Genomic DNA, 24,273 nt, shown 5'->3' with positions numbered 1-24,273 from the left:
TCTGTCTATAAAAGCTTCTGAGGGACTAAAGTGATGTCAAATTCCCACTGAGTCCATGGCCTTGTTTGCAGTAGGGAAAAATGGATGGATGGATGGATGGATGGATATCTTTGCTGAACTCCTAATATGCTGACCTGGGGGGAGAAGGTGCTGTAGATGGCAGACCTGGTCCTGGCTCTCCAATACCCTGGAGGGCTGGGACTTCAATGTCCTGGTGCCTGGCTCCTGGGATACCCTTGCCAGCCTCAACTCTCACCAAATCATAGAATGGCTCAAGATGGAAAGGACCACAGCAGGTCATCTGGTCCCACCTCCCTGCTCCAGCAGGGTCATTCCAGAGTACATGGCACAGGATTGTGTCCAGCCAGTTCTGGGATATCTCCAGTGAGGGAGACTCCATAGCCTCTCCGGTTGTTCCAGCACTGTTCCAGTGCTCGGTCACTGCACGGTAAAGAACTTCTCCCTCATGTTCAGGTGGAACTTCGCTGTGCGGCAGTTTCTGCTTGTTGCTTCCTGTCCTGTCTCTGGGCATCACCGAACCGAGCCTGGTCCACGGTCTTGGCACCTCCTTTCAGACACTCACACACATTAATGCGCTCCCGGAGCGGTGCCCTAAGCAGGGTGTGGGCGAGCCCGACGTGGGTGTTCAGCCGTTTCTCCCACCCAGGGGAGACACCCCGGAGGGGCTGTGCCCGAATTCCCGCAGAGGCACCGGAGGCACGGAGGGGGTACCCCGCCAGTGTCACGTCACCGCGGGGTTGCTTCCCGGGGGCGCGCGGGCGGCAGGTGAGGGCCACGCTCGCCCGGCCAGGGCCGGGCAGGGGGGCGGCGGGACGAGTCCCCGGAGGGGGGGGGGCGGGTCCCCGGTGTCCCCGCGGCGGCCGCGGACTCTTTGCGGCGGCGGCCGCTCGCCCCGCGCTCCCGGCGGAGGAAGACGGCGCGCGGCGCCGGTCTCCATGGCAGTGGGGCTGCGTGGGCGGAGTGGTCGGGGCCGCAGCGCGGCGGGCGCGCGCGGGAGGGAGGAGGCGGGTGGGCAGGGAGGAGGGAGCGCGCGCCCCCGGCCGCCCCCGCCCCTCGCTCCTGTTTGTGTCGGGCTGTGGCGGCGGCCGAGGGGCCCCGACCCTGCCGAGCCCCGCAGCCCCGCGCCCGTCCCCGCCCCGCGCCCGCCATGCGCGGTCCCTAGAGCGGCGGGCTCGGCGGCTGGTGCGGTGCCTGCGCGGCGGCGGCCATGGCGGTGGAGACGCGGCCGGAGCTGGTGGGGAAGCGGTTCCTGTGCCTGGGCGGCGAGGAGCCGCCGGAGAGCGGGCGCTGGCGGGCCGGGGTCATCCGCGCCGTATCCCAGCGGGACTCGCACAGCCCCGAGCTGGCGGTAAGAGCCGGGCCGGGGGGGCGGCGGGCCCGGCGCGGCACAGCCCCGGGCGCGCTGCGGGGCCGGGGGTCGCGGCGGCGGCGCCGGGCGGGCTCCCCGCGGGACTGCGGCCCCTCCGCCCCCGAGCCCCGGCCAGGCATCCGCGGGGGGCCGGGGCCGGGACCGGGGCCGGCGGGGCAGCCCCCGGGGCGGCGGGGGGAATGCGGCTGGTCCGGGGCACTGCAGGAGCTGCCGCCGCGTAGCGCGGACCGAGCGGGTCCGGCGCGCTGGTGAACGTTGTTATTAAAAGAATGTCATTGTTTCCCTCGCTTTCATGTCCGCTGTCACTGTTTTCCTAAGGGGTGTAGGAATGTGCGTGGAGGTTAGCGAAGGAGCCAGGATATGCTCTGTTGTGCTCAGACACAGCCTCGCTGTAGGAGGGAAACACGGCCAGGATTTCCTTGGGTTGGCGTTCTGAATGCATAATCTGGAAAATGGAGTTTTATTGTGCTCCCCGGACTTGGTCGGTATTTTGTTCGTGAATTCCGCAGTCACAGGAGTGCCGTGTTGCTGCTGTGCTTGTCTCCTTCCATATTTTTGTGTTATTTAGTGCTTCTGAAAGCACATTTAAAAATACCATGACTATGTAAATGGGCATTACGTAGGCTGAAAAAAGGAATCACCGGACTGCGCTGGGCAATCCATATTGCTGCTGGCAAAGGGGCGGCGTTCACAGCCCGACAAGGATCGGGGTGGAATGTTGCCTTTTTTTACCAACTCATCAAGCAAACAATTGCCTGGTTGTGGAGATTATCGATTGCTTAGTTCGAGAAGTGTGAATCACAAAATTAAGAATTCCTGGTTTTATTCGTCTCAGGCTTTAAGCTTTGTTTTAGAAACAGAATGTGGCACTTGAGATGCTACTTTTTTACTATTAGCGAGGGTTAGGGTTTTGGTGGGGGTTTTTTGTATGTTGTTTTTGTTGTTTTTTTTCTCCCCATTCTCGAGCTATAATTCAAGTAGCATCCTGTTCATGCCCTTCTTTATGGCATGGTTTATGTTTCCAACCTTTGGCTATATGTGAGAATCATCTAGAATGCTTTATTTTTAGAACGTATTTTGGATGTTACTCTTGCAGGGTAGTATTCTCTAGTATCTGTATACAAGTATGGAAACACTGAGTAAGGTCTAAGGAGGTATTTACTAACACTTACAAGCCAGAGCCATAATTTGTAAACTCTAAGGGCAGAGCTGACATAAAGAGAGAGGGTGCTAAATGGAGGTATTCAGGGGCTGTATCTGGTATGTTTAATGGGTGGTATACGGAACTTGCTGTTCTTCCTAACTTTGGTATCTGAGTGTTTATCTCTTCAGATGCTCTTTCCTTACAATTTTTGGTAATTTAAGGAAGAACTGTCATGTCACAGCTGGTTTCTGAGGCAGGATGACTAAGGGTGTGCTTACGTGTCGTGGTGGAGCGCCATTTGGATAGATCCAAACGACCTGAGAAGCAGGATGGATGCTCCAGCTGCACTCCAGCCTGGGTGCAGTGCAGTGCTACCATGGTCATGTTCCTGCTGGTATTCAGGCTGGCTACACAGCGCTGCATTATGCTGTGGAGATGTACTCTTAGGAGTGCTGGAAGCCTGGGAAGGTTTGGAAATACTATCTAGGTCTAAGTCCCAGACTAGTATTTAACTACTGGAGCGTCATTGCCCCCTTTAAGGTGGAGTATTTGGTTTTCATGTCACCTGTTCTCTGTCCCCAAGGCACAAACCAGTATAAATCACAAAGGGAGTGGGTAGAGTCAAAAATGATAAGGTTTCTTTTAGCAACAGGTAGTTTCTGTGTGTTAGTCTCTCATTGTCCATTTGTAATTATCTTCTTGCTAGTTGATATTTGCTACAATGAGTATCCTTCCCCTGCCCCCAGCAAAGCACAAGGACTCTTTTCTGGTAGTCCTGTTCCACGTGTGCTGTCCTAGCTGGGGTGAGTGCTGCTCTTATCCTCCCATGGCTTTTGTTTTGAGGTGGCCATCTCTGTGAAAAGCTCCAGACCCTTCTGCTCCCTGTCACTGGAGTGGAACGGTAATTCCTGCTGACAGTTTCATTGCTGCCCACGGGGTGCAGCATAAAAATGTGGGAATTGACTTTTTGTCAATTTTGTGTCTTCCTGCTCCCCCTGAATGGGATGGATGGTGGAGAAATACAGGAGCTGCCCTGAACCACAGCACAAGAGGAGGGCAGCAGGCAGCATTTTCAGTGTCATTTGCAGCTGGCTGGAACTGAGTTACCTTTTAATCCTGGCTTTGGAAGGAAGTATACTTTACAGTGGCTTTGTATCTTTTCTTAATAAGTGTGAAGCCCCCCCCCCCCCAGTCAACTTCAACCACTTCAAGAACAGGGAGAGGTTTGAGAAAGGCTACCTTCTCCTGCTCTGTGGAAGTTGTCATCCGAGAGCCCTCTTCTCAAAAAACCATGAAGACGAGGAGGTCATGGCATTTGGTGCACTCCTAGAGGTGCAGAAGGATCTCCAGCTGGGTGCACCCAGCTTCAACCCAGTCACAGCTGGTGCTGCCTCCTGCTTGGCACCACTCAGGGAGGGGAGGGGATGGAGCTGATGGGATGTGAAGGCGGGTTTGAGGGCACGACAAAGAGCTGGGTGTTAACAAAGGTGTGAGAGCAAGCCTGAGTGTGGGAATAGGGGAACAGATGGGCAAATGGGGAGTTTTACAGGGTGCAGGAGCTCGAGGAGACACAGCAAGCTTAGAGGCAATGGTTGTAATTAAGGTTAAGTGGCCACAGGGCTTGCAGGAGCAAATCCACAGGAAACCAACCTTCATTAGTCCTGCTGGAAACAGAGCTACTCCTTAAATCAGGAACTCCAGGCCTGAAGGATGGACTGGCTGCTCTCAGCCTGGGAGCAGGGAAATCAAGAGTCCAGTTTTCAATTGCTGCTAAATTTGTTTCGTGATTGTATTTTCATAGCTAAATTAATGATTATTATCATAGCTGAAATTATTGTCCTGGTAAGAAAAGGTAGAAAAGTACTCAGTTGTCTAGATAGATCTCTCCTACTACATGAAAGTATATTAAATGAGTCTTTCCTTATACTTTCCATGATTGCAGCATGGAGGATACGTAGTCTCTTTTTTGTGTGGTTCCCCCCCCCAAATGCATTTATTTATTTATTTATTTTATGGAAATTTTGCCTTTCTCAGCTTTCCTAATAATTTACCACTAGTGGGGAGTATGGTGAGAACAACTGGCAGTGGTTGAGAGTGCTGTTGGTCTCCTGGAAGAACAATGCTCTCGCCATGCCATGCACATCCTCTATGCCAGGATTTACCTCTTTCTTAGTTATCCTGTAAGGTTTGCAGATGTTGTAAACACCTGATACACAGGTACAATATGTGTAATGTATAACATTTAATCCAGGAGTTTTCTTGCTGATTTCCACATTCTTAGTCACAACTTTATAGTTAGACCTCTTGATTCTTCTTTCTTGGACATTCCTGATGCATGCAAAGCATTTATTTAAAATAAAAATAACAAGGACTAAAGTTTCATATACTTAGGTGTTCATGTGTATATATGTGTATGTGTTTCACTAGCTGTTGAGAGAATTCATAACTATTTTTCAGCTTAACAACTGGTGTTATTAAAGGAAGCTGGGAACTATGTTTTTCCTTACTGCTGACTGCCTGGAAAAGCCTGAGTGCTGCTCTGATTGCAGTGATAACTCTGGACAAATAAAGAAATGGCCAAGAGGAAATGGTCAATATGGTCAATGCCATATGATCTCCCTGGTCTTCACTGTCCCTTAATAATTGCTTTGTGGGCCACAGGTTGCAAACTCTGTAATCACTCCTGAAAAGATTTGACATGGTGATGGCAGAGGTGTTTTTCTCTACTGTGCTTTAAAAATTATTATTTAGAGGTGTAATTATTAAAATATAAATCAAATTATTAAAATTTCACCTCAAAGTTCAGTGACTTTTCATGGTCCTGCAGTTGTATATTGAAGATAGGCATGTATTCAGTTGTATATTTTCACCACATGAAAGAGAAAATGGAAATAAGCTTTTGAACATCTAATGTGCAACTCTCAGTAAAAAAGTTGGGGTGATTTGTAAGTTCATGTTCATTGATGCACAAATTTTCCTGCCATGATGTCAGTGGATTAGAAGACAAAATCAGGAACTGAGTTGGTAGTCTTTAATGTCTTGTAATGGGCAGATGTAATATTTAGTAATTGTGCATAGGGAAATATATTGTGGCAATAAATCACAATGCTAGATGTTATTCATAAAAACCTGAATATTAATGAGAGTTTGAAGCAGCTGTTTGGTTTTTTTAATTATTATTTTATTTACAGTAAAGCTAGTAAGATATAGTGCTGGAAACAATACATTGATGCTTTTCTGAATGGTGTTTTTTTGGTATCTCATTTTTGGTAATTTACAAACAGGGAATTGTTAAAAATTCAGTATGTCTGGTAAAACCATTTGAAGAGAATAGCAGCAGATTTTGTCTATTTTAATTGAATTTGCCTTCACTTAATGGTAAAGTGGAAGTTCACAAAATGTAATGGAAACTTGCCAGTACTTTTACAGTTAATATGAAAATAATTTCAAAACATGTCTGATAACTTGAAAATAAGATACTTTAGACCGGTACTCCATGTGCTGATAGTTTCTCACTGCAAGATGAAGTTAAATTTGCCTTGGCTGTGTGTTGAGCTGCTCTTACCTAGTCTTTTTACGACCTGTAGTTGTTTTAGTCTTCCTGCTTCTGCATTCCCAAATTTTCTGAATGTGGTCTGGCTTTGTCATAGGGCACAGAATGGCACTTCTGTGGGTTGCACTTGGTTTCTGCCATATATTGATTTTCAGTGCAGTGTGTTGCATGTTGTCCTCTGTTTCCCTTCCCCGAAGGTAGTGTTAATTTTTTGAACACATTTGAGCTAATCTGTTTAAAAGTGAAACTTTTTTGTCCATTCCTTATTTTAGAAGTATGTGCTCTGCAGCTTTGGCTCTTTAGCCTTGAAATAAACTGGAAGATGCAGAAAAATAGTAAAATTATTGTAGAAAGTAAACAGACAAATGTGCTCTAAACTAGTTGTGCATAGGTTGTTGTTGGTTAATGAAATTTAAAAATGCTACATGTTCCTGTAGCAGCATCTGGGTTAAAGATGAAGAGCAGGTTGTTAGTGAGGAGCCTGTCACGTTATTTACTCCAGCTATTGGGGACGATGCTAAAAACATGCCAGAGTTTATCACATCACTGCTACCTCTGAATGAAGGAATGTTGTTGTAGGATGTGTTTTGTGCTGTGTTTTGAAGTTGGTTTGAAAGGAGTGGGAGAAGCTCAAAATGCAACAGGGATTCAGACAATCTTCATTGTTTCTGCTGTTCTGTATCAGCGTCGATGCCAACAGGAGTCTTGTAGGTTTGGGGGCACGTCAGCTGGGCAATCTTTTCTTGGTTCAGCAGTAAAGAAAACTTCCTATTTCCTTTCAGTGTTTCTAGTCAAATTGAGCTTGTCATCCTGTGCCTGTGAATGTCGCCTCATCTGTCTGCCACGGTCAGTTCAGTCAGTGTTCAGGAAGGAGGATCTCTGTCATAGTAATTGGACAAAGAGATCAAACACAGGAGTGTTCCTACAGAATTGACTGCAAGGATTCAGTGCTTTATACTCTGCCCTTCCCTCCTCTTTGCTTTTGTACAAAAAGAAAAATATTATGTAGATCGAGAAGTAAATATACTTGCACTGATGGATTTTGAGTGAAGTTTATTTGAATGTGAAGATTGCAAAGAGAATTCACGTGTCCCAAGCTAGGGATTAATCACTTAATTAATTTGCTGCATAGTTGCAAAGTAAGCAACAGTGAACAAAATCTGGAAAAAGGAAGGTTTGATCCTGTACTTAAATCTTTCAAGAGGCTCTAAGAAAGATATATCAGATATTTTCTTAATCAAAAAAGCATTTGCTTTTGCCTTTTATATACCGTGCATACAAATAATATATTATTCCACATTTGCATTACCTCAGACTTTTCTTTTTCCAGAACTCTGTGTGAATCTTTGGAGCTGTCTCAAAAAGACATGGCATAGCCATCATAAAGAGTTGTAAAGAATGAGTAACCGTATTATAAGAAGCTGTTCTTGCTATGCACGTACCAGGACCTCTAAACCTGCGTGAGAGCAGCAGAACTCTTGTGTAACGTCAAACTGAGCCAATTGTAAAAGTGGTACTTCTGAAATTTGTCCAAAAATAAGCTCAGCCTTCTTCTAATCCTGCCATCAGTGAATTGTAGAGCTGCTTAGTTCCTCAGCGATCTTGAATCTCTGCTGGGATCATCAGGCTTGACTTTCCCTTTCAGTTGGGCTCAGTAACTGCTGCTGCTTTTGCTGAAAAGAAGTGCTGACGATCTGAGAGGTTCACCTGGAGTTGGCAATAAGGTGTTTGTGTGGGAGGAGGCACCCCTGTGACATGCTGTGCTTGCCCACTGTTGTACTTTGGGCATCCCCGCTCGGTTTTCCTACAGGGATGTTTGCCCTCCTCACCCTGCTGGGTAAGGACTGAGGCCTGCTCTGCTTGGACTCAGCTTGTTCTTGGAAAACGGTGAAGAATTCCGAGCTAAACTGATGCTGTGTTGCTTCATTATATTGATTCCCCCAGAAAGTTAGTATTGTTAGTGGTACACGGGAATAACATCAACTGTCATGTTGTGAGATGGAATGAGAGCAGGGGAACCAGAGGAGCCTCAGGGATTTTGCTGGGTTTTGCTTTCTAGTAATTTTCTTAAAAATATTTTTATTTTACTTGTAGCAGCTGTTGCTACTTTTCAGAATTAAGTGGAATGGAGCAACTTGATCTGCTCCTGGGGAAGTTGCCTCCATGTACGTGCAGCAGCTGCCTTTGAGCTAACTCATGTACCCTGTTCAGAGCTTCATGGGCACAAAAGATGAAGGGTAAGTGTCAAAGCTTTTAGCTTAACCCTCCTGTGGCTATGTTTTTAGAAGTTTTGGAGACTGTGGTTCCACAGACATTTCTCTTGGTGGCACTGCTGGCTTAATTTTTTTTTAACCCTGAGCAGTTTCCTGATCCATTCACCATATGGCACTCCAGGCAGTTGTACTGAGGCTGAGGAGGTGGTGTGGGATCAATCCCAGACAAATGGCTGAGGGTGGGAGCAGCTTAAACTGGCACTGTTTCCAGGAGAAATGTCTCTGGACCGTGGCCTGAATGAAGTAGTTGAAAACTGGCTCAAATACCTTTGACGGTTGTGTTTACTGTAACCAGTAAATGTGTCCACCTGTAATGCAGGGATCTTCTGTTGCAGTTGAGTTAATGATATTTATTCACTTACTATAATTTCTGCTTTCCGTTGAATAAGGAAATACGTGTTCAGAATAGCCCATAACATGACCATTTGATGTCTGGTGATACTATACTTGTTTGGAAAAGCAAGTTTTGGAAGAATAGATGTGGAATTAAATGCTTTGAGGGAAACTTAAGCATCTGTATGTTAAAATGCATACACCTGTGACTCAGCAAAGTATTGCATGTAATACTGCATCTGTATGAAGATCTTTTTGAGTGTTCTGAACAGCCATGTAGCTGATACAAATGCTGAAATGATTGAAGTTAGGCTGCACTGCAGGTGACTTAAGCAGACACTACTGACTTATTATTTGGGTTGACTCACCATGGTTTTACTTTTTTGCTAGGGGAACAGGGCTCTTCAATCAAATGATGGTTTAAAATCTGGATTATGATTGGTCTGTGAAAGAGAGAGCACTTGCTGAGTCATTGCCAGGTGGCCCAAGTCAAGTCTCTTCAGTCCTGCACGTCTGGTGAGGAGGGGCTGGAAAGTTGTACTTTGGAGGAGTGTTGGTGAGGATGGGGTCATTTCAAAATATTCCTCCAGCTTAATTTCCTTATTTTTTGCTGATCTTGGCTTCTCTCCTTTCCTGAAACACAGAATGTAAATTGACTGCCTTTCAAAAACAAACAAAACAACCCAAAAGCCAAAGTCAAGCAGACAAAAAAACTTGTTGGGGTAATCATAGGATATATGTGATCTACTGTTCAGTTAGTGTAGAAAATCTTGGAGAGAGGGTGCCAGGAAATAGGAGTGCAGTTAAGATTTCACTGGAGTGAACTTGACTTGAGTTTGTCATTAATCTGTAGTTTTTTTCAGCCTTGGTCTTCATCAAAGACAGGAGAAAACATGTGCAACCAAGACCCGTTGTGAGCAGTTGGTAGAGGAGGGTTAATGAGCTTTGGGCTGTGGACCCATGGTGAGATTTAAAGAGATAGGAGCCAACAGTGGTCTAGCTGCTGACATTTCAGTCCCAAATACAGAAGCTGATGTAGTTGAAGACTGAATTGAATGAGGTACTGTGGTCTTAAGAGCTGTTGTTGTGGTACTTGGCTGTCATATCTCTCCAATTCCTCAGGGTTTTGTTCTGGAGATTTAGAGCTCAGAGACTTGACCCAGCTGAGGTCTTTGGGTTTTGTAGCCCTTCCTGGATTTTCTCTAAATGAATTAGTAGGAAATCTTTTTGAATCTCTGTGAACTTTTCAACATCCTGTGACAAAGAAGGGTCAGGCTTTGACTGTGCTTCCTACTCAGGGTTGCCTTCTCTTGTTTCAGACACACTTTGGTCCCTGCCTTTTGTGTGCCACTCATGATTTTATTAGCTCTGCTCTGCTGCTCCCTGCTCCTCTCTGGAGCTTATAAATGTGGCAATTTTCCTTTACTGTTTCTTAACCCAGGAGACAGGAGGTATCTGTTCTGTCTGTCAGTCCCTACTAACCCTGTCCAAATAAATGTCTGTTTGAACTAGATTATTCCACAGAGTGTGCAGTTCACTGCATATCTTAAATGACTATCTGCACCAAGATGTGTATCTTCACATTGTTTCCTTTCTGAAGGTTGTTCTGAACAGATTTAATTTAATACTGTCAAATTGGGGTTTAAATTTTTTTTTTTCAGGCAATAAAGTAACATTATAAATGAGTTTTAAATTATAAAAATTTATTTCTCCACTGGAGTATATAGTTGGTTTTTCAGTTATGGTAACAAAATTGTCTATTACAGGTGCAATTTATGTTTAGTATACCTAGATGTTGGTCAAACCTTGGTGTTGATCTATTTAATAACAGTTAAGCAGCGAGTAAACCTTTAAATAAAAAAAGAGGTGGACTACAACTAAATATTTCTGGCTTGCTAACTGTTAATCCAGGTGTGATGTCCTAAATACACCTGATTCTCCTGTATACTGTCATATTTTAATATTTGTATATAGGTCAGAATGTGATATGGGAGTATTTTTAGATAATGTCATGACCACTTCTGAATTTAATAGGTAGCTTTTCTCTGTACTGGGGTACTTGCCTCCTTGTGCATCATCTTGTAAAAGACAATAAATTTTGACTCAAAGAAATTTCAGTTTGTGTTTATAAATAGAAAATGTTTCAAGTGCTTTACTACTTTGCAGCATATTTTTTCCTTCAGAAATTTGTAGTATAAATTAATCTTTTCTTTTGTTACCTGTGGCTTTTTACAAGATTTCAATTTAGCAAATCAGGCCTAAACTAGATATATAAATGAAAAACTTTGTTTAATAAATGATTAATTTACTAACTTTCTAATTCCATCAGATGATTTATTTGGAAACTGAATACAGTACTTTAAATTCAAAATAAAAAAAACTTAACCATCCTTTATTAAAGATCTGGCTTTCTGTTGACTCTCAGAACATGGCTTGCTGACACTATTCAATTTTTGTTAGAGTTCTGTAATAGGGTCTTTCCTAGGTGACATGACATCTGTGTGTCACGTATTTCCCTCTGTCAGTTTTTTGGACAATGAATAGATTTCCTGTTACCTGATATTAATTTTTTGTTTTAATTTTAGCTTTTTAATGCATTTGGGTGTGGCTCATGTCTCAATAGCATGGCAAAGGTGATCACTGCTCACTCATATTCTGTTTATCACATTTGAAATTAAGTTTGCCCATATGTTACTCTTCTGCTAAAATAATGGCAGAACTTTGTGAGGCTCTTCAGCTGGTACAAACTTCCCCCATGTAAGAGGTGTCTCCAGAGGGTTCTTGGATTCTTTGGTGGAGGTAAAAAAGCACATTTTTTTCCTAAGATGTGTTATGTTACGGTAGCTCCCCATTTCCAGGTACCTGGGACTTGTGAGTTCAGGAATGTTTATTGGTCTGTTTGAAAGAATTGAGTGCTCCAGTGGGAATCAGCAATTCGTTCTTTGCCTGTGTTTTTCCTTCCTTTCTTACACAAGTCTGGTTTTGGTCTTGACCTCTGCTTTTAGAAGTATGTCTTCAGTTAAGAAGAGGACAATGTAAGGACATGCAGAATGGCCCTTGGGAATCTTAGGACTGAATTGGCTAGTATTTGGAGGCAGGACAGAATGGAAAACAACTTTTTTTCCTATTTTTTTTTCCCGAAAACTTTTTGATCAGTTCTTAATCTTTCTTGAATCAGTTCTTCTTACGACAAGATTGGGTGGGCATATCCAGAAAAATCGATCAGCAGTGGAGGCAAGGGAAGAAGAGAGGACTGTGATGGGTTTGAATGGAAAAACCCAGATAGTTTGGTGTAAATTGACAGAAGGAGGGCTTTCGTCTGTACAAAAGCCAGCATTCCTTCCTGGGAGGCTTCTGACTCCACTGCCTCCAATCTCTTAAACAAAGAAATACAAAGAAATTTGTAAGTAAAAGTTAAGTCTAAATGTTCGAGTTCAGTACCTGAATTGGTAGTTTTACTCAAAGCCACATAAACTCAGAAAAACAAAATCTGAAAAACGTTGATTATTGAAAGGCAGAGCACAGAGATGAAGCTGGTATTGCTATTTAATTAATCACAGCTTGGGCCATGTGCAGTTCTTGTTCCTAAGGCTGTATCAGTTTGGCATTGTTCAGGTTAGTTGTAGAACCGAGCTTTTTTTTCTTTTTTTTTTTTTTTTTTTTTTTTTTTTTTGTTTTTTTTTTTTTTTTTTTGTGGTTGTTCTTAATTGCTTTGTTTCCTTCTCTTCCCAGGAGTTAGCTGTATCTCCTTGTCAGATCTTCACTGGAAGGGAGACTCATTTGTAGCATAGCAGGCGTGTGCTGCTCTTTCCTTGGGACTGCAAGTATAGGATGGAGAGCCTGAGCACAAACCCTGCTTAACTGCAAGGTATTTGGAATAGAGAACTGTAGGCTGGCAGTCTGAGTTCCGTGGAGAATAACACAGCAACATAATTCTGGGAGCTGGAAAGTTAGGTCTTAAAAACTGCTTCCCTCATATACCCCGTGGTGGGTTTGGAGTACCTGTGGATCCCGGAGCAGTGGTTCTGAGTGTGTCTGTGCTAACGCTCTCTTGTTGTCCCTGAATTTGTGCTGCTTGCTTGGCTGCCCTCTCAGCTGATTTTTAACTAAGGCTGCTGTTGAATTCTGTTAGTTATGAGAGCTTAAACAGGCAGGTAGCCTTGAAGGGGATTAGTTTATCAGATGTCTAGTAAAGTGCAAACTCTTTCTGCAGCTTTATCCACCCTCAGGCTATTCAATCTCTCTACAGTGTGATCTTATTGTCTGAACCAGTGACGCTACAGAATTAACCCTTCCCTTCAGTATGGAGGAGTTGGTGGTTTTTTTTTTCGCTTTGGACCTTAGAAGACAGTGATGTCTAACTTAAATATGTGAGTGTGTTACTGAAATCTACTTTTAATTAGTACCAGGTGTTTTCTTCATTGCCTCAGTGTTGGCTTTGCCCATATCCCACACCTTTCTTCATTGGGCCTGTCAGCTGGGCAGTGGCAGCACGAGGTTTGGAACTGCAACCAGCTCACCCTCAGTAAAGTGTATGGATTTGTAAGGCGCTTGTTTTGCAGACCTCACAGGAAATTCATGTGTGGACAGAAACTTCCACATCTTCTGAAATTTGGCAGTAGCTGAAAGTTAACAGGGAAGTCTTAACTGGAAAGCATCCTTAAAAATTAATATCCATATACACGTTGAAATAGCAGTAGAAAGTAATAAACAATTGTGTGGTAATGATATATTGCCTACTAGTGCTGGTGTTTATGGTGATAAAAGCTAGAGGCATTTCATAAGAAAATTGATGTATCTGCCTTGCCACGGCACTTGCAAACTGCCACTGTAGTCCTTGTGCAATGGAGTGTGCAGGACTCAGCTCTGCTCTGGTTTATTGGCATTGCTGGTGGGCAGAGGAGAGCTGAGGTTGTGGGTTCTGGGGTGCACAGCCCTTGTGGTGGTGGTGAAGGGTGTTATGGGGAGCAGTAACGATGGACTAGGGCAGGATGTGCTGTTCAGTTGTGCTTTGAAGTATGTTTCTATTTCTCTATTGGTTGCTTCTATATAGTCCTACTAACTGTTTCCCAACACTTTATTAACATCATTTAAAATGGAAAGTACTTACTCAGATATTCTAGTGAAAGATTTTATTAACAATCTAGAAGAAAATAAAGTCCTGTTGTAGCAGTCATGCCAGATGGGTTAACAGTTTGAAGGCTGTGACATTGACTCCAACTTGCAGGGGTTTATAACTTAAAATATGTGTGTATTATGGGAAATGCACACTTGGGAAAAAGAATACAGTAAAGATTTTTCTACAGGTTGTAATGTATAGAAGTAATTTGCAAAGAAATCTTTAAACATTTTCATAGACCACTTAATATCACAGTCCTTCCAACTAAAAAGCGTTGTTGAGGTGCTGTGAAACGAGTGCTGTAAAATAATGTCCCCCTGCACCTTGCTGCATTCTGTGTTTTTTCTTACCTTCTAATTTTAGAAATATCAAACCACCAAGGTAACCAGCATGAGAAAATCAGCAACGATAAGTGTTATGCAGGGAGGTGTCTTACTGTCGTGTAAGTATAAATAGCAGAAGATTAGACTGTTCTCTCTGGATGCGTGAGTCAAAATTATTGACACTACTTTCAGTCTTCTCTCATCCTGTGCAAAGCACTCAATCTGATGGTGACCAAGTATTGTTTAGCATTTCCTGTTCCCTGCCTATCCCACTGATGAGCTATATTTTAATTTCTCTTTATTGCATCTTTCTATGGTCAGAGTGCTTCAGGGTTCTCATAATCATCTTGTCCTGGCCTCACAGTTGGAAGGCTTCCAGTAAACCTCCCTTCCCTCAGGAAATAAGATATAGTTAGCTAACTAATAACTTTCATTTTTAGTGTGAAGAACAAACCTACTGAAACTGTTGAGTTCTCATTTTAAAAAAAAGGACATAAAGGCTGTTTCTGGTAGCATTATATGGTTACACAGGTCTGTTGGCTCTGGTTTTGTAGGTAATAAATTGATTTAGTAGTGATGTATTTTTGCTGAAGATGATCTGAAGGATTGTGGGGCAGTTAACTTAAAAAATGAACTTGTGTTTATGATTTTGGTTGTCTGAAGGTGCAACTGGAATGTTCTGGGGTAAACAGACTGTGGATTGCATGATAAACTTGTGCCAACTCTGGAGCTGCTGAGATCCCAGCTCCTGTGTCCATGCGGCTCTGTTGAGCTGAAGGACCCTCTCTGAGCAAGCCCTCGGAGTGGGAGGTGCTGTGCAGACACGGAGCAGGGTTTGGGAAACCTGGAAGGACAAGGAGCTGAAATGAGGTTACAGTGATGCAGTGTTTGTGTACAGCAGCCAAACCTTCAGGAACTCTTGTGACAGAGGAGAGGTTTCTGAGGTGTGACTCTACTGCTGTTCTTTGGTTATGTCCATCAAACATGAAGGACAGCCAGGGATGAAACCCAAAGGTGGCAGGCTGAAACGGATTTTTTTTTATTTTATTTTTTTTTTCTCTCTTTCTTGCCCTTTTTTCTTTTTTTTTTAAGTAACCAGTGACAGGTTTGAACTGTGGATCAGAAGTAGGACTTGGCATTTTGTAGCTGAGTCTGAAGACTTTGAAACCAAAATCCCAGACATTAGTAGAGAAAGGAGGCAAAATGATGTCAAAAAGACAGCTATTGTCATTGTGATGTCGTTGAACAATTACTGTGTGGCAGCATTGTGAGAGGCTGTGTGTGAGCAGAGTCCTGTGAAGTTCACAGGGAAAAGTGATGTAATAACTGAAGTAATAGCTTAAATATAAGCTTGAGCGTATGGACCTTGGAGGAGTTCATAGAAACAAATAGCATTGGGATGAACACTGAAAGTTCTGTCTTAATCACGTTGTGATTGATGGTGCAAACTGCATGTTAGCGTCATTTAGGGAGTTTTAATGGCTTTTGTGACCCTAATCGAAGGGTTGTGCTAAGCAGTCTGATTCAGCTCCTGTTTTAAGTACATTCTGGATTTTTCTTCCCCCAACGCAGAGAATGTATTTTTCATTTCCATCACACATCTTGTTTCTGTGGTATGAAACTCAGGAAATAATTTTTGAAATGGATTAAACTAGTGACTTTTGAACCGTGTGCAGATAATTTGTGGTCTAGAAAATGAAGTGGTAAGTGGAACCAGGTATTTCTACTGAAAGTTTAAGGGAGTATTGATCTTGAAGTTTGAATGCTAACAATAGCTTTTTAATCCTCAGGGCTTTGGAATCGCTTTATTTGAATGTTTTTCTGATGTTTTAGTAGGCCCACCATCATTGACATCTTGATGACAGGAGTTGATTGTAACTTGAATTTCCAGCAGGCTGTTTCATGTATCAGTTGTGATGCTGGTTGTGTTTTGGTATAGATGTGGCAAAGACCCCTTGGTTTTCGCTTTATTGTGGAGCTTTGAATAATTGGGAATGACAGAGGAGTTGAGTAATAATCAAATTAACCTGGTTTGCCTAAACATGTAATAGTTGAGATCCTTTTTCTGTGAGGAACTGACTGATTTGTCAAGATGTCAAATTGGTCACAAGCCAAGCTAATCACTTCTGTGGGTTGCATCATGAAAGACAGAAGAAGTGCTCCATATGTTCTGATTTGTATTCATTCAGTTTTGCCTAACAAAATTTTAGGTGCTAAGTAGGGTTTGTGACACCTTCTTGTTTTAACATCTCCAACCTGTGAAAGTGGTAAAACATGGTGAAATCTGGACTGTGCTGTCATTAAATGCCCTCATGATTAAGTTATTAATTCTCCCACAAGAGGACAACCTTACAGAGTTGGTAGGGGAAGCAGCAGCATCGGTGTGCTTGCAGTCCTCTGAGCTTTTATGCTTCTTGAATTGGTAGGGAATAATCATCCTAATTTGATAGATTTAGAGCTACGATGAATATTTTATATTGACCAAGTTATTGGAACGGTTGACTGTGTGAACATATTGATTTAGCTTAATGGGAAAGAGGAGGTGGAGGTGTCTAGGGAAAATAGGCAAGAACAGAAAGAATTTTGTGTCTTGGCAAAGAATTTGAGTGCTGTTAAGCCAGTGACTCTGTCATCTCTTGGTGGTTTTTTTTTTCCTTTACTTTTTTTGGTTTCTTTGTTTTTAATTAAGCCTACAGGACTGCTGTTGTAAAAGAAGATTTTTTTTAAATTTTTTTTTCTTCACATTTTCAACTCCCACTCACAAGTGTGGGTTGTAATAATTCAAGGATTCAGACTGAGATGTAGGAGTCCTGAAAATGGGTGTGCCTGATAAAATCAAGATAGCCTTAAGTATCACCACAAGATGTTAAAATAGACATTCTCTAGGCTTATTTCTCAGTCTTTCTGTCGTTGTGCTTAAATAAAGGAAATCAGTTTGGTTACAGATTCAGAGAAAGACTATCTGTAAGTACCAGTCAGTAAACAAGGCAGACCCAGTAGGTGATGAACAATGCTCCTGATGTTTATCAGGACTTTGCCAAAGAGGGATTGCATGGATGGGTAAGTTCTGTTGCAGCATCTGGGTCCCTGGAGGTGGATGTGCTGAACCCTTAGTGAGAGCAAAAGTTAGTTCTCTAACTAAACCCAACTTCCACTTTCCTTCAGTTCCTCGCTCAGGGAATTGGTGAAGTTTTTGTGGCTTATACTGCTTTGATGGGAGGGAATCCACCTTTGTAAGGTAGAGCCTTCATGAACCTTTAGCAAACGTGTTAAGAAAAGATGGGAGCCCTTGAAAGACGGACACTATTGTGTGACTTGTTAAAAGGTAGGCAAACCAAGCTTCAAAGGTAAAGAAACCATTATTAAATGTTTTGGTGTAGGTGGTGGGTAAAAACTAGACATGCTTTTCAGCATCCGAGTCTTTGAAATGGAAGCAAGGGGGATTGAGGGGATGGGAAGAGGGAGTGAAAGAAGTGCTAAAATAAGTTTATTTTCCAGGGAGAAAAAAAGAAAAAAGGTAGTTTGTTTGGAACATGAAGAGGGGAGTAAAATAACTGCGTTTGTGGCACTTTACTGAGTTTATGATTTTTGGTGTTCGGTGAAGTTTGTTTCTAGACTCATTATTTTTCGGAATGTTTTGTAGGCTTTTCTTGTGGATCAGGGCAGAGAGAGCAGAGATTGTTATTTTCTGAGTGGATGTCCTGCTCTGACAGCTGGATATTTCTGTCCTTTGTAAACGTCTGTTTAATGAGCTCCACTATTACTGGGACTGCTTAGCTTCCATTAGGCACGTAGTGCGTTGGATGAGGAATGTCAGATTCTGGAAAGTGCAAGTGCAAGATCCCAGGATTTTGATGTCTGTGTTGCAGAATGTGTTTAGTGTGGTGGCATTAGATGTGCTGGCAAGTCATTGTCTGGCGCTAATGTGGCTGCTAAGCACTGGGACAGAAGCCAGGTTAGTATTTTCTGTGAAAGAGAACTCTCAAAAACAAAAACTGATTTATGATCTTCTGTGCTAAATAATAACCTATTTATTCACTGTCAGTCCTGCTCACAGTTTAACGAGTTATCCTGCACCTGGATGAGCTGCAGGTTGCACTTGTGAGTTTGAATGCTCAGATATTACCCGTATTTGTGCTCACAGATCACTCTGTCCAACTTATGTCTAATGTTTTCTTAGCTGGTCTTTGCCTACCTTCCTTCCAGGGGTAGTTTTGCTAATGTGACACTCTGGGCTAATAAATCTGCTGCCAGTTAAGTACCAAAACTCTTGAGTTTACTTAGGCAAATGAAATGCTGCGCTGCAGATGCAAGGCAGCTGCACATCCCGTGTAATTGGCACTTGCTGGTAGATTCTGTTCTGGTTTATTGATGAAACTAATAATATAAAGGAAAATCTGGGTTTCTTATGTTAGAAATGGCTGTTTATTTGTCAGTGCACTGTATAGCACAGTGAAATTCTGAGCCATAGTGCTCAGGACTCCTGGCAATAAAAGTAATCCATTTAGATAATCTAGTAATAATCATCTCTTGAATAATTGAGGCTATGAAGCTTTATTGTATGTGGTCGTGCTGGGTTTTCAAAATGCATTTAATGGAAGCGTATTTGCCAGAAAAGGCATTTAGGCTTGATTTGATGGTTCCTAGTAGTGGATCCATTGTCCTTTGTTAGGGATTAATCACTGTTGATAAAATCCCATTGTATTTCCTGCTGAGAAGCACAACAGGGGGAACTGTCAAGGCCTGTGATTCCCCTCTCACTGCTCCACTGCGTGATACCAAATCTCTGCCTAACATTTTTGTGAGTCTCACGTCTGGTTCTTGAGCAGAAGCCTTGTAATGAACAAATTGAAAAGTTCATGAGATCTGGGATCCTCCAGTGCTGTCCAGAGGCAGGCTTTTAATACAAAAGACATGTAGCTAAATTTTCCAGTGAATAATGCGGCAGGTTTTGTTAAAAGTACAGAGCTTTTTGAAGGATGCAAAGCATCAATGATCAATTCTAGTGCTTGGCTTGGTTTTCAAAGTCAACTGTGCTTAGTGTAGCTGAGAATTAATGGAACAGATTTGCAGCCTTTTAGAAAGAAGCTCTGTTCCACGGTTCATCTGGCACTGTCTGCCCCAAACTGGACCTCACAGGCCGGGAGGAGCCAGAACAACTTTAGGAAAATGGAATGTACATGTTTGCTGTGAGACTTCCTATTCCCCCTGCGTAATTAATTACTTGGGGATATCAATTGATTAGCATTCTGCTAATGAAAAGCTGTCTGGTGTAGCGTTAGGTTTTTGTCATGCAAAGATGCTTTTTTGAAAAAAGTCTCAGATCCTGGCAGCACAGACAGCATTATCACTGTCTTCTCAGCAGATGATTTGTTTGGGTCATGCAAATACACTTTGCCTTCATAAGCGGCAAGGGAGAAGAGACTCAACACAAAAGTTTCTTTCTGTCTATATAAATATATACCTATCTGTCTGTATAAAAAACTTGGGGACTGCTGACTGTGCAGACATTTTAATGCTGATAAGAAATCTTTACTCATGGTTTTAGGCAGAAAATACAAATAAGTAAAAAGAATTTTGAAGGAGCCCCAGACATGACTTTGTCATAGTAGCCTGTTACTATCTGGTGTTTTTCTGTGAACTGTATTCTTGTAATACTTGCAAGTTAGAGTTGTTTCTTTCTCTCTTTGTTAGTAATTTAATTATATGGCACTAAATGGATTTCCCTGCCTAATTTCAGTAACTTTTCAGCACTCTTCTGCATAATCCTTCTTTTTTTTTTAGCATGTTCTTTAAAATGTGAATATCTGAGACAGATGCAGTATTTTAGCTTCAGTCTCGAAAAATGTTGGATAAAGTAACTTTGTTTTCAGTTTCTGATGTTCTCCGAAGTTTCATTAAAGGAAACTTGACATTAAGCTGTCTCTTGATATGGCAAGGTGCTGTAAATCATTGATGTCTTTTGGTCTCCTGTGTCTGTGAAAGTTGAGCTTTGGGCTCCTAATGAGTTCTGAACTTGATGGGAATGTTGCCAGCATGCTTAACTCCAAGTGCAAGGGAAAAAAATAATACTATCACAAACACTTCGAAGTTGCCAGTTTTGCTTCTAGAAAAAGAAATGATAGTGAGCTATGCTGGTTTCTTAGGCCTGAGAAAGGTTTATTTGGTGGGGGGGTGTTGTTTGTTTTTTGATATATTTGTTAACATTTACATTTTTCCAGCGGTTTTACTTTTACTCCCAGAGACAGTGCGTTTCTACATTCAAATCCCCAAACAAAAGTATATGCCAGAAAGGAGCAAGTTAACACTTAAGCACATGCAGTGTTCTTTTGATGTGGTTGTGACTCCAGATTTATTATCTTTCCTCTTCCACTTCTGTTCCAGGAAGTGGACACCCTCCTACTATCTGCAGTTTTTGTTGTGGAACTGTCCCGATTTGCTTTCCATCCTGACATTTCTTGGTGAGGCTCTGGATATTCCTACAATTAGATCTCTACATGTGTCTTATTTCTGTATTTTCAAACTATTTCTTGTATGGGTTACTTTGAAACCACGTGGCAAATTTTTGAATAATTTGTGAATTTAAGAACTTCACTAAAAACCTTCTGTCAGTGGTTCTTTACCTTGTTGTTTTCCATCTTTATGCAAACACCCATGTGCACGGACAGCCTTCTGCACTGTTTGAGAGGCTTGACAGACCAGGACCAGCTGTGATCAAACAGACCCTTCCTCTAAAATACATTCCAAACTAAAAGACCCACCTTGCTTGAGAAAGGAGCTCACGTAGCTGGTGAGGTCTCACACTAGGGCTGAACTCTTGAGCCCCTTTTTGCTCTGTGGAGCCTGTGAGTGGGGTGAGAGCAGGGGAACAGGATGCACAGCTCCAATGCTGTGCACCAGCTGCAGGAAGGACGTGGTGAGGACAATGGGGGGGGGACTGGAGCAGTGCAGTGGCTGCAGCTCCCCTTCCCAGAGCACCCTCACTTCTTTCGCTCAGCACTGGCATTTTCAGCTCTTTCCTCATCTCACAACTCTGAGACACCTGGCGTTGCCTATCCTATATTCTGACAATAGCACTGCTGTGATCCAGCCCTTCTCCCCTGTTTTCCTTTAGCCCTTTGTCATCCCGTCTTCCTGGAAAACAGCAGTGACTTTGTATTTCACCAAGGAAGAGTGCACCTGAAAGGACACATCGATACTCTTTGAAATGTCTTTCCAGGGAACAGGAAAAAGTAGGATGAGCTTAATTGATTTGCTTAGATGTGAATAGAGGGTTCCACCTAAGCCACTAATATACTGCAAGTAAAAAAAAAAACCCAAACCTTAAATCTCAGTCAAAAAAACAAACCACCCCCATCCCCCCTTTTTGGCACTTGGTAAAATTCTCTGCTGTGCCTTGCTTATTAATTATATTATAAACTTCTTACTGATTGCCAGTTTTCTGAAGTGAGGTGCAAAAAAGTTGGAACCACTGTCTTGGCATAAGAGGCTGGCTTTCACAGGGCTCTTTGCAGAGGAAATGGAATCATCATTTCTTCCTAGTGAGAGAACTTTGTTAGGTATGTATGACTTGCATTTCATCTCCCTCCTCGATGTTACTGCAGACTGAATTAAATCTGCACTTCTGCTTTACGGAATATTGTCTGTAAATTGTTTGGCATAAAACATCCTGTTTCGGAAGGACCTACTTTTAAAGTGAATGTATAGCTAGAAATCTTTTTGAATTTCCAAACAGCTCTCATCATAAGTGCTGTATTGCTGGAAACATGTGCCGTGTGGTCTCCATATAAATCCACGAATTTTTCCCTGAAAGGGAGCCGTGGAGCTGTTCTGGTGCGCTGTAGTACAATGATCTCATGCTGTTGTGATTTAGTAAGCTGTACCAGATTTCAGGCTGTCTGCATTGCAGCCTTTTCGTTATTAATAGTTAATGATATTCTTCTCTGTCTGTAAGCAGATCCTTGCTTTCAGCCTTCCCTCCCCCTCAGTCCTTAGGACCTTATGTTTTGTCCTCCTAACCGGGAGTGGGGCAATAGGTACAATTGCTTTCGGAGCTGGCAGGGCCCTTCTGCGGGCGGTGTGAGCAGAATTGCTGGAGAACAATGCGAGCTGGGCTGTCTCAGCTCTGTCAGGCTGCGGGCACGATTCCTATCCCCAGCGCTTGGCTCGCAGGGCAGTGCAGTGCCTGTAGCCTGCTGGTGACCCTGGATTATGTTCTTGTTCATGACATGTCTGCAGCGAGTGCAAGGTTCCAATTATATTTGCCTTCAGGCGGTTCTCAAGAGATGGTGGGGGGAGGAAAGGGCAGGAAGAAGAGAAATCATTTGTGTAACTTAGAAGAGTCTTTGGAAAGACTATTTCAGGGAAGAAATCTGAATTTCCAGTGTAATCCTTGTCTCAGACTTGGAAATCACAAATACAAATAAACGCAAAATTTCACACTGCCTCTTGTTTTTTTGTTTTGTTTTCTTCACAAACAGAAGTCTGTGAAAGTGATATGGTTTTGTTTTAAAGATAATTTAAGGAGATGCTACATCCCTGAAAAAAAGACAATTTAAATGTACTTTAGAAACAAACAAGACAACAGAACTCTGAACTGGAGCAATGGAAGAGGCTTTATTTTGCCACACGTTTTTCTTTTTTTGCTGACTGAATAAAGTCACCAAAACTCCTTGGCCAAGACGTTCTTTTTCTTTACCCCTGTGCTTGCCTGTTATCTCTTCCGTTTCAATTTACTTCAGCTTTGCAGCTGCTTTTGCTGGTAAGAAATCTCTTTCAAGGCCCGGGGACAGAAAGGCGTGAACTCCTCACATAGCCGTGAATGGGCGATATTGTCACACCAAATGCATGACAACATAAACTATAATTGAGCCATCAATAAGACTTTGGAAGTGACTATTCATAGCTTGTCTTGCAAACGGACATTATTGAAAAAAGTCATTGTGTTTTCAGTTACAAAAACAGTTCCACAAATTCAGTTTGCATTTTCAGTTAGAAGATTTTCCTACTAATAAAAACGTCAAAAGCAACATGTGAAGAGAAGGCCTTTCCAAAACTTTGGAACCAGTTGGTCATAACTTCTCACATCAGCGTTCAGGTGACTGTTTCTGATCTGCATTTTCAAAACTAGTTTAAGTGGAAAGATGTTTGATTTTTTTTTTTTTTTTCCTCTCAAATATTTTTTTTCTTATATCTAAAAGCAACACATAATGTAGTGGCAGACACCCTGTGCATGGGAGGTTTGGCAGGTTTTCACCAACAGTACACGTAAGGAATTGCACGGGGAGTCTTCATGTCATGGTGCTGTTCACAAAGGCATGAAGGCACTTTATGTCAATATGTTCTGCAGTGCTTGGGCAGAGAGTTGGAGTGAACTCGTTGTGCCTTGTATTGGGAAGGTTTGTTCCTGCAAACAGTGTGACTGTGATGTGTCTTCATGTAGTTTTATATAAACAACTAGAAATAAATGGCTATGGCGTGTGTCTGGTTTGGCATTTTCTGTTCTGAAGAGAGATCTCTGTCGGTGTTGGGTCCTCAGAAAGCAAAACTCTCTGTTTGAAAAATCATCTAAATTTGATTAAGGTGTCCTGTGGAAGATATACTGAATACTGTCAGTGGTTCAGAACATTTCGGAGACACTTAAAATAGATAAAAAATAGTAACGTCTAGCCATTTCCCTCCGTGAGATTTTATAGACCGTTCCTCTTGCTGAGCAGGACTCCATCTCTGTATTAGGATACATGGAGTTTAGGGGTGGATTTCTAAGGGTACATACACAGAAGGTGAGGGAGCCTTCTGTAGTAAGGTGCCTCAAAGGGGAATAGTAATGAAAGAATTCAGATAGTCACAGAAAACCTATTTAACTTAAAACCAGATACCTATACCCAGCATGTCCATTCCAGCTTAGTGGAACAGAGGGACTTACAGAAGCTTCAAGATGTTCTGCAGAAAGGATGCTGTGGCTATTTGATGGTTTTAATGGATGCCATTCATGATCAGTTTTTTGTAATCAACAGTTCTCTTTGCTTTAAGGAGATATGACCAGACTTCAATGTTATGAATTCTGTCCCAAAGAAGAAAAGATCTCTTGATTGCAAGTTGCATCGTGTACTGGCTAAGATAAAGAGAACAAGATTCT

General features: G+C 42.5%; 1 protein-coding gene across 2 annotated transcripts in view; it reads left to right on the top strand.

The window, feature by feature from the left end:
* The first annotated feature begins 1,094 nt into the window (after positions 1-1,094).
* Positions 1,095-24,273, top strand: part of JMJD1C (jumonji domain containing 1C) — a 155,914-nt gene continuing 132,735 nt past the window's right edge. For both annotated transcript variants that reach the window (XM_027737287.2, XM_027737282.2), the window contains exon 1: positions 1,095-1,369. In XM_027737287.2, the coding sequence (XP_027593088.1) occupies positions 1,229-1,369 (141 nt within the window). In that variant the 5' untranslated portion in view covers positions 1,095-1,228. The remainder of the gene's footprint in view (positions 1,370-24,273) is intronic.

This window comes from Pipra filicauda, unplaced genomic scaffold, assembly GCF_003945595.2.
Source record: "Pipra filicauda isolate LSUMZ 115617 unplaced genomic scaffold, ASM394559v2 scaffold398_size834171_pilon, whole genome shotgun sequence".
Classification (NCBI taxonomy): domain Eukaryota; kingdom Metazoa; phylum Chordata; class Aves; order Passeriformes; family Pipridae; genus Pipra; species Pipra filicauda.
This window is presented reverse-complemented; position numbering and strand designations above follow the sequence as displayed.